The 11,657-nt window shown below is 31.3% G+C and overlaps 2 protein-coding genes across 2 annotated transcripts; one reads left to right on the top strand and one right to left on the bottom strand.

Moving 5' to 3' along the window:
* Positions 1 to 426: 426 nt before the first annotated feature.
* LOC130442390 (eukaryotic translation elongation factor 1 epsilon-1) lies at positions 427 to 1,340 on the bottom strand. The gene is made up of 4 exons (XM_056776456.1): positions 1,132 to 1,340; positions 907 to 1,077; positions 703 to 798; positions 427 to 620 (listed from the first exon to the last, which is right to left on the bottom strand). Exons 1-4 carry the CDS (start codon positions 1,207 to 1,209, stop codon positions 471 to 473), a joined length of 495 nt encoding a protein of 164 aa, XP_056632434.1. The 5' UTR covers positions 1,210 to 1,340; the 3' UTR covers positions 427 to 470.
* A 741-nt stretch (positions 1,341 to 2,081) lies between these two features.
* Positions 2,082 to 11,657, top strand: LOC130442508 (elongation factor Tu-like). The gene is made up of 5 exons (XM_056776672.1): positions 2,082 to 2,552; positions 2,604 to 2,857; positions 7,050 to 7,424; positions 10,354 to 10,582; positions 10,910 to 11,657. Exons 1-5 carry the CDS (start codon positions 2,237 to 2,239, stop codon positions 11,098 to 11,100), a joined length of 1,365 nt encoding a protein of 454 aa, XP_056632650.1. The 5' UTR covers positions 2,082 to 2,236; the 3' UTR covers positions 11,101 to 11,657.

Genomic DNA, 11,657 nt, shown 5'->3' with positions numbered 1-11,657 from the left:
GCTTCTAGTAGAAACCCAGATATTTGAAAATGGAACAAAAATCGACAAGACCTGAAACAGGAATACCAATGTGTGTCAGATCAATATCAACAGGTGGTGCCAGTACCTTCAAACAGTAAAGGTAATGGGATAATGGAAAGTGCTTGTACAAACTGACTCCCACTCCAGTCTCACTCTTTCAGAACAATCACATTCTACAGTCTACATTTAAGGCAGAATGAAACAAAACATACTTTAGATTATTAGTTTGTCATTGTCAGTAGTTTAGTTTTCAGTTTACTAAAGCCTTAATCCCCGAGGTTATTTCTTAGTCTGCGCTAAATTATTAAAATTTCCATGGGCTAATTGACAAAAATGATATTTGTTAAAACCAAAACAACCAACGCAATTTTTGAGGTACCCAAAACTGCCAATGAAACAAATGACTATGTTAGACAATTTTATTCTGTAAATTACTTATTTTAGTTGTTTTAATGTTTTGCTGGTACCAATGTAGCTAGGAAATTAGATCTAAAATCTATGATTTTATTATTATCTCTTAATAATGTGTCATTTTGTATATTATCAAACCACCTGCAAACATTCAAATATTTTTCCTTGTCAAGATTCGATAAAGTTTCCTAAAAAGTTTATCACATTAAATTTACAAATTAATAAAAGAAAATTTTCAATAAACCTATAGTAGCAATAGTAATTACTTACCATTACTCTTAAAAGCATATAAAAGAATAATATGTCAGCGATTGTTAACCTATGTGAAACTAAGTATGTCTTGAGGGCTAAAATATTATTAAGTTCCTGAAAAATCGAACATACTTTATTAATCACTTCAATACTCATTGAAAAGTCGATTTTTTAGAATGAGATTAAGAAAATTTTTGCGAATATATTGCAAATAATAATTACTTTTAAAACAATTTTTGCATTATAAGAACTATCAACATGAACACCATATACTTGAGCATATTCAATCCACTGTTGTATTTGGATTTTTTCAATTTGATTTTGGGGACCTAATGGAGAGTTGGATTTTTTTAGCAAATTAAATATTTTTACTGTCGTCTCCGAAGTTGGTATCTAAAAACAAGGTTTGTTAAAATACAAAAGAAATAAGAAATTACGAGAACTAACCTTACTTTTGGTATTATCTAATTTTACTTTTAGTAACGTAGATATAGGTTTTAAGTAAGTACTTGCATTAATAACCATTTTTTAACGTATTATATTGTATATTTGCAATTACTGATGTTGCTATCAATAAAACTGAAAAGAATGACTCTTCTTTCTCAATACTCTTTTAACCCAAGGACTCTTTAACAGGACGGTTCACTTCACAGAACATACCTTTGGTTGGGTTAGGTTAGGTATGTTGGTATGTTTTGTGGTTTACTTCAGATTGTGATTGATCTATGGTCTTCATAGTATATGGTTAATCTATGGATGAATGACTCACAGAACATACCAGAGTCATATATGTAATATACCTATATGGGCAATTTCTAAAGTGGAAGCTGTTCCGACTAAGAAAAACAGAATGATAACGGTTTCTACGAGATATCTGGAACAAAAGAGAAAATAGTTTATCGTCGGCACCTTAATAGTGGTACATTCCTCCCGTTTAAGCTGTCCACATAGAAGTATTACTTATATGACCAGAGGATTTCTGCTCATTAACCTCATACAATCCAATTTTGCGACGTCACAAATTAAGCAAGCGTGTCGCCATCTTAAGGGCTCAATAAGACGTTGCGGAAATAGAGAGACAATTAGCACTTTGACGCATATTTTGTTATGCTGTTGTCTCTCCCATTACGTTCACATGGAGCGAATTAAATGCGGAGTGAAATATGCGTCATGAACTTTTAGGTGAAAAAGTTGAAATATTTGAATTAAAATCAATTACAGTTATAACAAAAAGTAACTGCGATTTAATTTCTAATCATTATATATCAATCAAATCAAATATAATAGAAATTGTGAGTTTATTTTTTTATTTCTGAAATAATCGTGGCGCATTCCGTTCCATGCTTTGTGAAAGAGCTCTCGTTTTTAACCAGGTTTACCCATGGAACATACCCTACATTTTAGGGTGTGCTCTGTGGTTTTACCACATTGTGATAGTAAAAGACGGATTAATGAGGAGATGAGGAGTTCCGCAGTTATTTCAGTTGGTGATAATATTAATTTCTAAGATAAGTGAGGTTAATGTAGTTAATTAACTGTGATATAATAAATAATGCTTATTTACTACATTCAACATATTGTTCCAAAATATATTTTAAAAAAAAATTCTAAAACACCGTTGGATTTTGTTCGTCTATTTTCATATTTTAGCCCAAACTATCTAAATAAAGAAAAACAAAACTTGCCAAAACTTTTTGGAAATTATTGTACTAATGTTAGAAAACATATTAATGTGGGTACAATTGGGCACGTGGATCATGGGAAAACAACTTTGACTGCTGCAATAACTAAGGTATTACAAAAAGATGGATTAGCGAAATATGTACCTTATGATCAGATAGATAATGCTCCAGAAGAAAAAGCAAGAGGTATTAAACATCAGAGAGGGTAGCAATTTATTAATTGTGATTACATTCAAGGAATTACAATAAATGCTGCTCATATTGGTTATAGTACAAATAAAAGAAGCTATGCTCACACAGATTGTCCTGGCCATGCAGATTTTATAAAAAATATGATTTCTGGAGTGTCTCAAATGGATGGAGCTATATTAGTGGTTGCAGCAACTGATGGTCAGATGCCACAAACTAGAGAACATTTATTATTGGCTAAACAAGTTGGAATAACAAAAATTATTGTTTATATTAATAAAGCAGATCTAGTGGATCAGGAAGTATGTAATTTTCTTCATATATATAAAAATTATTCAGTTTTTTTCATTGGATAATATGCTTGATTTAGTCTAGTTTCAATTTTATTTCTAAAAAATCTTTTTTGACAGTTTAGCTCAATTTTGGCCTTTATCAAAATATCATTTGACATTGGATTTTTGGTTTTAATTTTATTTAATTATAGATATGTATATGTCTGGCAAATATATTGTGAATTGATGGGCAGTATAATTTTGATGGGTGTGTAGTTAGGTACTAGTGATAATATAGTAACTAAGTTAAGGTAATTCATTGCAGAATTAACTACTTTATCCTTGACATCTTCCAAATAAATAAAAACAAATGAAACAGAGGTGTGTGCATAGAGTTGTGGGTTTTCTGGGAAAACTAGAGGCTACAAGATAGAGTCTATTCATCAACTTTGGATGTGATGCTTTTTTGAGTTTGTCCCTTCCAACAAAAGAAAACAATAATTTAGTAAAATTAAATAATTAACAAAGAGAAAGAATTGCGATTCATAAATTATTAGTCATGTAGAAATCTGAAACATTAAAATAAAATAATTCTCAATAACTAATATGCATATAAGCATATATAATGTTTCAGTACTTAGTTAAATATTGCCATATTGGACAAAATATTTTATTTATTAAATTGATCTATGAATATCTGAATTACTATCACATTACTATTTGTGCATAAGCAGTACTAGAAATTCATTTCTCTTTTTTGACACATCAAGTTTATATTTCTCTATCTTCTTTTCACTCTAACAAACTCAAAACTATAATATTTTAATTTTTTAAGCTCTAATACACTCTTCTAAAGGCAATTATTTAGGCACCTAATTTCTTTTCCATGCTTTTGCCCATACACTTGTCTTTGATAATTTTGAAACTCACTGGTTATTGTTACACTCGATGTTATATCTGTAAAAAGTGAGGCTGATAATTTATAGTACATCATGAAAAGTACCAGTCACAATGTCATGTTTCCCTTTTTAATTGTCTTTATCACCATAAATGATCTTTGTATTTGTATTTCAACTTCAAGAAATCAGCAATTCAATTTCTGAAATTGGAGATGAACTTATTAATATTTGTGATACTTCCAGACTGTCAACATTATTTATGTATCATATTGCAGATGAGATAAGGAAGTCCAGGGTCAATTCGATAATTACACATGTTATGATTTTATTTTATAGTAAATAGTAAGAGTAATAGCTCTAATCCCCCTTCTATCACTATTTCTTTGGTTATTAGCCAATCAGAGAGTTCATTTTTTCATAAATTGGTAAGTAACGGTTTCTTTAATCTTGAATGGTAACTGGCATTGTCTATAACTATTGACAAACATCTATAAATGCTTGATGAGCATTTGTAATCAGTTTATCCCTCTATCTCCTTTGTTAAAAAAATAAATGCACTTATCTGAAAAGAAGTTCTGTATTTCGATTTGAATAGGATTACTTCCAGTTCACATTTTAGGTGCAACTGTAATACTTTTAAATCCTTTCCTTGTTTCAAAAGGCTATAAATGTTTGCTTCTCAAACATTTAGAAACTATTTAAACAGTACTATTGAAATGTTTTCATGTACAACAGCACCACATACATTTAAAACTTTCATATGAACAGTTAAATTGCATTTTAATTTTAAATAAGTATTATTAAACATTTGTGTCATTATGATTTCACAAATTTCGAAACAAGCAAAAATGACAATATTAACTGAAATAATTGACACATGCTGCAGATTCGAAATTATAATCCTATCTAAGAAAGTCGAGGGCTACTTGATCTTGAATTGTAAATAGTTTTTACCTGTAGAGATTACAACCTTATTTTTGTTAATTCATGACATGCATTAAAATAAATTGGCATATTATAAATTTTAGGAAGGTCCAAAGATTTTATTTTAGAAATTCTCTGTCTGATTTATTTTTAGAGGAACTATCTTCCAATTAAAAACGTGTTTTAAACAGACAGGATCACCGAATAAACGGTGTTAGTTAGGTACACTGGGTCATCCACAGACGAAATTCACACGGCTAGCGCTGCGGCTTGTCCCGCTACATAATCCCCCGAATGCAACCCCCTCTTGTTTAGTTCCCGCGTTACTATTCGCACTTGTTTTCTCCTGATTCTTTGTGATGTCACGAAAATATTTTAATAAAAAAATCTTATTGCTTGTGTACTCAGTAAATCACGATCCACTGTGTACTTGTTAAAGTAAAGCTTTTGAAAGGTGTATGATGCCGGTAAACATAAAGAACTTTCTCAATAAAACCAGTATATATTCATTTGACAGAAATATATTTAATGAAGAAGACTTTATGCCGAGTAGTGTCACTGATAGAACCCATACTGAAAAACAATTAGGCTCTGTTGGCAAGAATAAAAACTTGACAGTGTCAAATCAAAAGACCAAAAGCAAAGTTATTAATGATAATGAAAATCAAGTGTAATGTCGGGGTCCACAACTATTTGTGGTATGAATGAGTCTGCTGATCATGCAGTTTAGTTACCAATTAATAACCCTCCACCAAAATAAGACATTGATAATAGCTCTGCAGTGCTCAACTGCACGGATAATTTCACTGGAAGAATTCCAAAAAATTTTTAAAGCAGCTGCAAGGAGTAATAAAAGAAAACACAGGCGATTAGGTAGATCTCTTATTGCATCTGACACGCCAGAAAAGGACGAGATTGCGAAGATTAAAAAGGAAGAAAGATCTACAGGGAAAAAAGCTTCACTAACTCACCTGTTGAAGGGAGCTGATTGGAGGATGAAGAAACTTATAAACCCTTTGTAAAGAATGCCACGTAAAGGTGAATATATATTAGTTTAATTTTCATCTACAAACCAACTCTTATACTATGTCACTAAAGTATTGGAATTACGTATTGGAGTAGAATGCGAGGTACCTGAGATACGTAAAAGGACGTTCAACGAAATATTCCAGATTCGGCATATGTTAAGGATGATAATATTAAGTTTCTATTACCAACTCCTACCTGAAGTGGTAGTACTGCTTGGCAGCAATCATGTCTTACTTTTAATCTTCTATGTTAAATAATGCTTGAATTTAACTTTCTAGACATAAAAGTTTTGATCCCTACTCGTGCAAGTTTTTAATAAATAATATTAATAGACAGATTTTACTACTTCTAGTTTGAAAGTTCCTTTGTAATTAAACGCTAATTTAGATTTTATTTTGATAGAAGAAAACTGTGATGATTATTTGATTTAATACTGTGCCTTACTTGATTTTAATGTTTAGAAAGTTACATTTTTAAAAGAATTATATTTTCCGTTTTATTTGCGTACGACAGAACTTTTTTAAATGTTTTTCTTAGAGCAAATTTTTGTTTCATTGGGATGTTTTTGTTCCTCGTAATATTAAATAAATTGTTTCATTTTTACTGTTTTTTTTTTCTAATTTGGTATCTAAAATAACTCGACCCATTGTTGACCATGGGGTGATCCAATATTCACCCACTTATGTACACCGTGAGTCAATTTTACTTTTTTTAAAAATCTCATTCAGTTCATTCTCCATTATTAGTACTAAATACACTAAGAATATTCTTATAGCTAAATAATTCATTTAATAGAGAAACTTAATTTGAGGTTGATTGGATTGGTAAGTTCGGATTTATGAGGAATAAAAAAAGAGACCTTTTCATTTACTCTATATAATATACCCTATATAATTTCAATCATAATAATTTGAAAAATATAAGGGGCTTGTATATTGAGAAATATATTTGGGTATGCATGCATGCAGAGGTTCTCAATAAAATTTCAGCCATTTTGGACTCTCAGTTTCTGCTTGAAAAAGCAAAAAGTGAAAAGGAATGACTATCAGGCCATCATTAAATATTTGCTTTTGAATAATAAAAAGCATAAGCAGCCGAAAGAAGAGTTAGACGGTGATTCATTTACGACCGTAATATTTTGGGCAATTGAATTTAAATGTAGCAATATGAGCTTGATTGACGACGTGCGTTCGGGCTGGCCAAATACAGCAACATCGAAAAAGTTCACCAAATAGTACTAAACGACGAAAATAAAAATTATTATGGAAAAAATATCTTGTTTCTTTGTTAAGTCAGAATATTTTCGCATAGCCCTCGTATATAATAAAAATTTTACTGTTTTATATAAGTAGTTATATATTTTTTTCTAGATATTGGAATTGGTTGAATTGGAAATCAGAGAATTACTAGAAGATTTTGGCTTTGATGGTTCCAATGCTCCAGTTGTGTTTGGTTCTGCATTGGATGTTCTAAATGAAAATAATTCACAGTATGGTAAAGAGTCGATTATTCAACTACTACACTACTTAGACAACTATATACCAGACCCTAAGAGAGATATCACATCGCCTTTTATGTTACCTATAGATAATGCATTTACAGTACCCGGTAGAGGTACTGTAGTCGTTGGTACTATACAAAGAGGGGTAATAAAGAGATCTCAGGATGCAGAACTATTGGGTTTTGATACTCAACTAAAAACTGTTGTTACAGATATTCAGGTGTTCAAGAAAAGTGTTACTGAGGTATATAAACACTTATTAAACATCACAGAAAAAAATTCCATAATGATAACTAATAATATGTCACTTACAGGTCTGGCAAGCTAACCATAAGAAGTCAGTAAATTAAAGAATTTGTTGCTGAATAGTTACCAAAGCTTAATTTTGTTGCTCCAGTCGATTTCTCAAAATCGAATTTTGCTAGCTTCATAGTTTTAAAAATGTCTATGAGCTTATTCCCTAGTTGCTAATGGATTTTACTTTTAAAATTTTCTAGAGCAAGAAATATGCCAAACTTTTTGAAAAAAATGCCTCAAAATTAAATTTTCTTGTTGTCTTGTTATTTAATTTCATGGCAACCAATAAGCAACAAATTCTCCAGCCATTTTTTCGAATTTGATGACTTTGCATTGTTAGCTTTCCAAACTTGGCACTTGGTCTTATTCAATTTGTTTCCCATATAGTTAAGAGCTATTAACAATCCAATAAACTTGGTTTCACATTAAATAAATTACCAGCATATTTCACATTATGCTTTTCTAAATGGCAGAATAAGATTTGGCTAGGTAACATATCCAAACAAATTGTCTTGTTCAAGATAGAGACTTACAACTTGTCTAATTTTACTTGCAATAGTTAATGCGAGTTTATTGTTTCCCCTCTCAGAATTTACTAGAACATCATCAGAAATGTCATTCTCATCAAGATTAATAAGTGATGTATTGCTACATCCACGAGGATGTATTGATATCTAGTTAGCCTAGACAAGTTCCATGCGTAAACAAAATATTGCGTTACCATAGCAACGGACTTGTTAGAAGTACCAGTGTAAAGTTTGACGTTAAAAAAGTAAACCAGAGTTAGGCAATAAATTAAAAGAAAAAAGATGTTCACTAAAATTGTGAAAATCGAAAAATTGGAGTATTGAGCCATCATCAAATACCTGTATTTAAAAGGGTTAAGAGGTAAGCAGATTTACGAAGATATGCTTAATACCCTTGGCGATCAATGTTCTTCGTATGCGACCGTGAAAAATTGGACTGCAAGCTTCAAAAGAGGTAAATTTGCCATTGAAGATGATGACCGATCGGGAAGACCAGTTTCTGTGTCAGTCCCCGAAAATATCGATGCAGTTCATGACATGATTTATCAGACCGTCGAATTGGGCTAAAATGGATATCTGAAGCACTGAATATTTCATACGAATGCGTTCATCATATTGTTCACGTCAATTTGGACATGACAAAAAATGCTGCAAAATGGATCCCCCAAATGTTTGAATGTTGACCAAAAGCGTGAAAGGGTAGAAGCATCGCGTTCAATCTGTGCTCGATTTGAAAACGATGTAGACTTCTTAAACCGAATTGTTACTACAGATGAGACTTGGATACATTTCTACGATCCAGAAACAAAGCAACAATGGATGGTATGGCGATACTCTAGTTCTCCAAGACCTAAGAAGTTTCGTGTCCAAAAATATGCTAGAAAAGATTTGCTTCAGTTTTTTGGGATTGCCATGGAGTAATCATGATTGATTTTTTGGATAAGGGTAGAACAATAACTGGAGATTACTATTCAACATTACTGAGCTATCCAAAGGTGTTTTGTTTTTGCAGGACAACGCTCCTGCACACAAATCTCATGTTGCCGTGCAAAAAATTTCGTGATTTAGGGTTTGAATTACTAGAACACCCCCCTTATTCACCAGATTTGGCTCCATACGACTATCATCTCTCTCCTCAACTGAAAAAAAGTTTAAAAGGTAGTAAATTTTCTTCCAACGAGGAGGTAATAAAAGCTGTGGAGGTCTGGTTTGCAGAGTAAGAAGAAACATTTTTTAAAGGTCTAGAGATGATGCATATTCGCTGTAATAAATGTATCTAATTAAGAGGAGAATATGTTGAGTAATAAAATATTTTGACATTGAAATTTTTGTTTGGTTCTTTAGTAGGCTAAGAATTCTTCAATATATTCTCTTATAGCTGTTTCCAATTTAAGAAATTGTTTTCCTATTTGAGAGCAAATGACAGAGATTTTGTTATATTGGTGAACAATTAATTTGGAATTTCTGGAACCGTTGGCGATATTCATACTGAATAATTGTTTATACTACCGCTACACTAACATTCACGATTACACTGTCGGACGCGCGTTTTGATAACCGAGTTATCATCTTCTAAGAAATATTAGATTTTAGTCTCTGAAGACGATAACTTGGTTATCGAAATGCGCGTCAGACAGAATCGTGAGTGTTTGTGTAGTAGTGGTGTAAACAGTGTAATCAGTTTGGTGAAAAATTGTCGAAAAATATGGTATTAAGATCGAAGTGCTTTGGTGGCAATTTCAAAGTATTATCGCCATGTACATCTTTATATTATATAACTCTACTATTAGCATGTAACTATTTCAACTTATCGAGATGTGGATGTAGGTGATTTTTCAGATTGCTCATTGTGCATTATTAATAACGAGAACGCTTTGTGGTGGTAAATTCGGTATCACTTTGATTACCGCATTTGCATTTTAAAATAAACGAAACATTTGGTATAAATTTATTTACCCATCCTGCATGAACATGATTAGCACTACTTCTTCAGTATTGGTTTTCCTATCCATTTGTTAATATTATCAGACCAAGCTTTTTAGTAAGTGTGAGAACATGGATGCGTTTCATCCATGTCGATAATGGCTGGACCCTCCTTTTATTCCTCGTACATTGTCGCTCAGTAGTTTGTAGTTAGTTCTTAATTTGCGCCATCGGAAACAAGACAAGAAAACTCTGCCGAAGACTTCCTTAACCTTCCAGTTCAGAAACATGAAATAAGGTGTATATATGCATTTAAATGACATTTCTTTATCGATTTCATCAGTTGCATGAAAGTAATAGTGTTTACATCGTATCCAATTTACTGTGATTATGAAATATTTTCTTGAAGTTTGTTGAAATTTTTAGGCCAAAGCTGGTGACAATGTAGGAGCTCTTCTAAGGGGATTAAAACTGAAAGATGTCTCTAAAGGGATGCTGTTGAGTGCAGTGGGATGTTTAAAAATCACTAATAGATTTAAGGCTAGTATTTATTTCCTTTCAAGTAAAGAAGGAGGAAGAACAAGGCCAATAACTGGAAAATATTGTCAACAATTATTTAGCAAAACTTGGAATGTAGCCTGTAGAATTGATTTAGGTAAGTTATTTAACCAACAATAATTAATTCATATATTTTTTCAAAAAGTTACGTTCCATTCTTTTAATGCAGTATAAACAAGACAGAGAAAATTAAGATTACCGGTTGGAGCTAAAACTTTAAGAATACTTATGTGTTAAAGTGTCTGGACTATATTCCTATGGTCCACAAAGTATTCTCAAAGTTCATATATTCTTGTACTATGTTTTTCAATAATAGGTTACCAGTTTAATAAATTGTTTTTACACATTAATTAATAAATTTATACTGCTCTATTTAGAAAACTTTACTAATGTACAACTTCATAGATTTTTTTGTTGCTTTTAGATAAAGGTGTAGAGATGTTGATGCCAGGTGAACATGGTTCAGTAGACCTCACTTTGTTATGGAAAATGGTTATGATTCCGGGACAACAGTTCACTGTCAGGGAGAATAATATAACTGTGGCAACTGGTGTAATTACAGAGACTTTACCAAGTATTAATATAACAAAAAGTTTAGGTAAACTTGTACTGTAATATAAAATTCATTTGTTAAGTTTGATATTATTTGTGATAAGCAAGAAATATGTTTCTCTTCCTTTATTATTTGATTCTTATTGTATAACAAACCATATCGGACCTTAATTTCAAAGTTTTAACATAGAATTCTGAAGATTCCAGTTAAGTTTAAGTAGATGCAGTAAATATCATTCAAGTTTAGTCTATTGGTAGTTAAAATTTTTATTTGCATTATAATATGAATGTTGCTGATGAAACTATTGTTTGTGAAAAGAAGACAAGAGTAGTTCTTCAGCTAATTAGTAAGATCCAGTACAACATACTGCAACCTATTAGCTAGGTACGAGGCAAAGAAATTCTTATAAATCTAAACTTCCATTGTATTTTGATTTAAAGAAAATTTGGACGTTATTTGGCAGCACTGTCTCCGATTTGTTCAGCAAAGTTAGTTTTGAAATAAGACGAGATCAACATAATAGTGCAGTTTATAGTAGAAAACAGAAGTTTTTAGCTGTAACTTATTAAAAAAACATATGTATTTAATGATATTTTTTATTAAATTCAATGTTATGTTC

This window comes from Diorhabda sublineata, chromosome 4 (genome assembly GCF_026230105.1).
Source record: "Diorhabda sublineata isolate icDioSubl1.1 chromosome 4, icDioSubl1.1, whole genome shotgun sequence".
Lineage (NCBI taxonomy): Eukaryota > Metazoa > Arthropoda > Insecta > Coleoptera > Chrysomelidae > Diorhabda > Diorhabda sublineata.
Note: the sequence above shows the minus strand (reverse complement) of the source record. Positions and strands in the feature narration are given on the sequence as shown.

Excerpts from the sequence above, each read along its gene's own strand:
- LOC130442390 (XM_056776456.1), bottom strand. The coding sequence starts at position 1,209 with ATGGTTATTAATGCAAGTACTTACTTAAAACCTATATCTACGTTACTA. Across the intron at positions 1,078-1,131 it reads TAGATAATACCAAAAGTAAG|ATACCAACTTCGGAGACGAC; the intron begins GTTAGTTCTCGT and ends CCTTGTTTTTAG. Across the intron at positions 799-906 it reads ATGCAAAAATTGTTTTAAAA|GAACTTAATAATATTTTAGC; the intron begins GTAATTATTATT and ends TCGATTTTTCAG.
- LOC130442508 (XM_056776672.1), top strand. The coding sequence starts at position 2,237 with ATGCTTATTTACTACATTCAACATATTGTTCCAAAATATATTTTAAAA. Across the intron at positions 2,553-2,603 it reads TCCAGAAGAAAAAGCAAGAG|GAATTACAATAAATGCTGCT; the intron begins GTATTAAACATC and ends ATTACATTCAAG. Across the intron at positions 7,425-10,353 it reads TCAAGAAAAGTGTTACTGAG|GCCAAAGCTGGTGACAATGT; the intron begins GTATATAAACAC and ends TGAAATTTTTAG.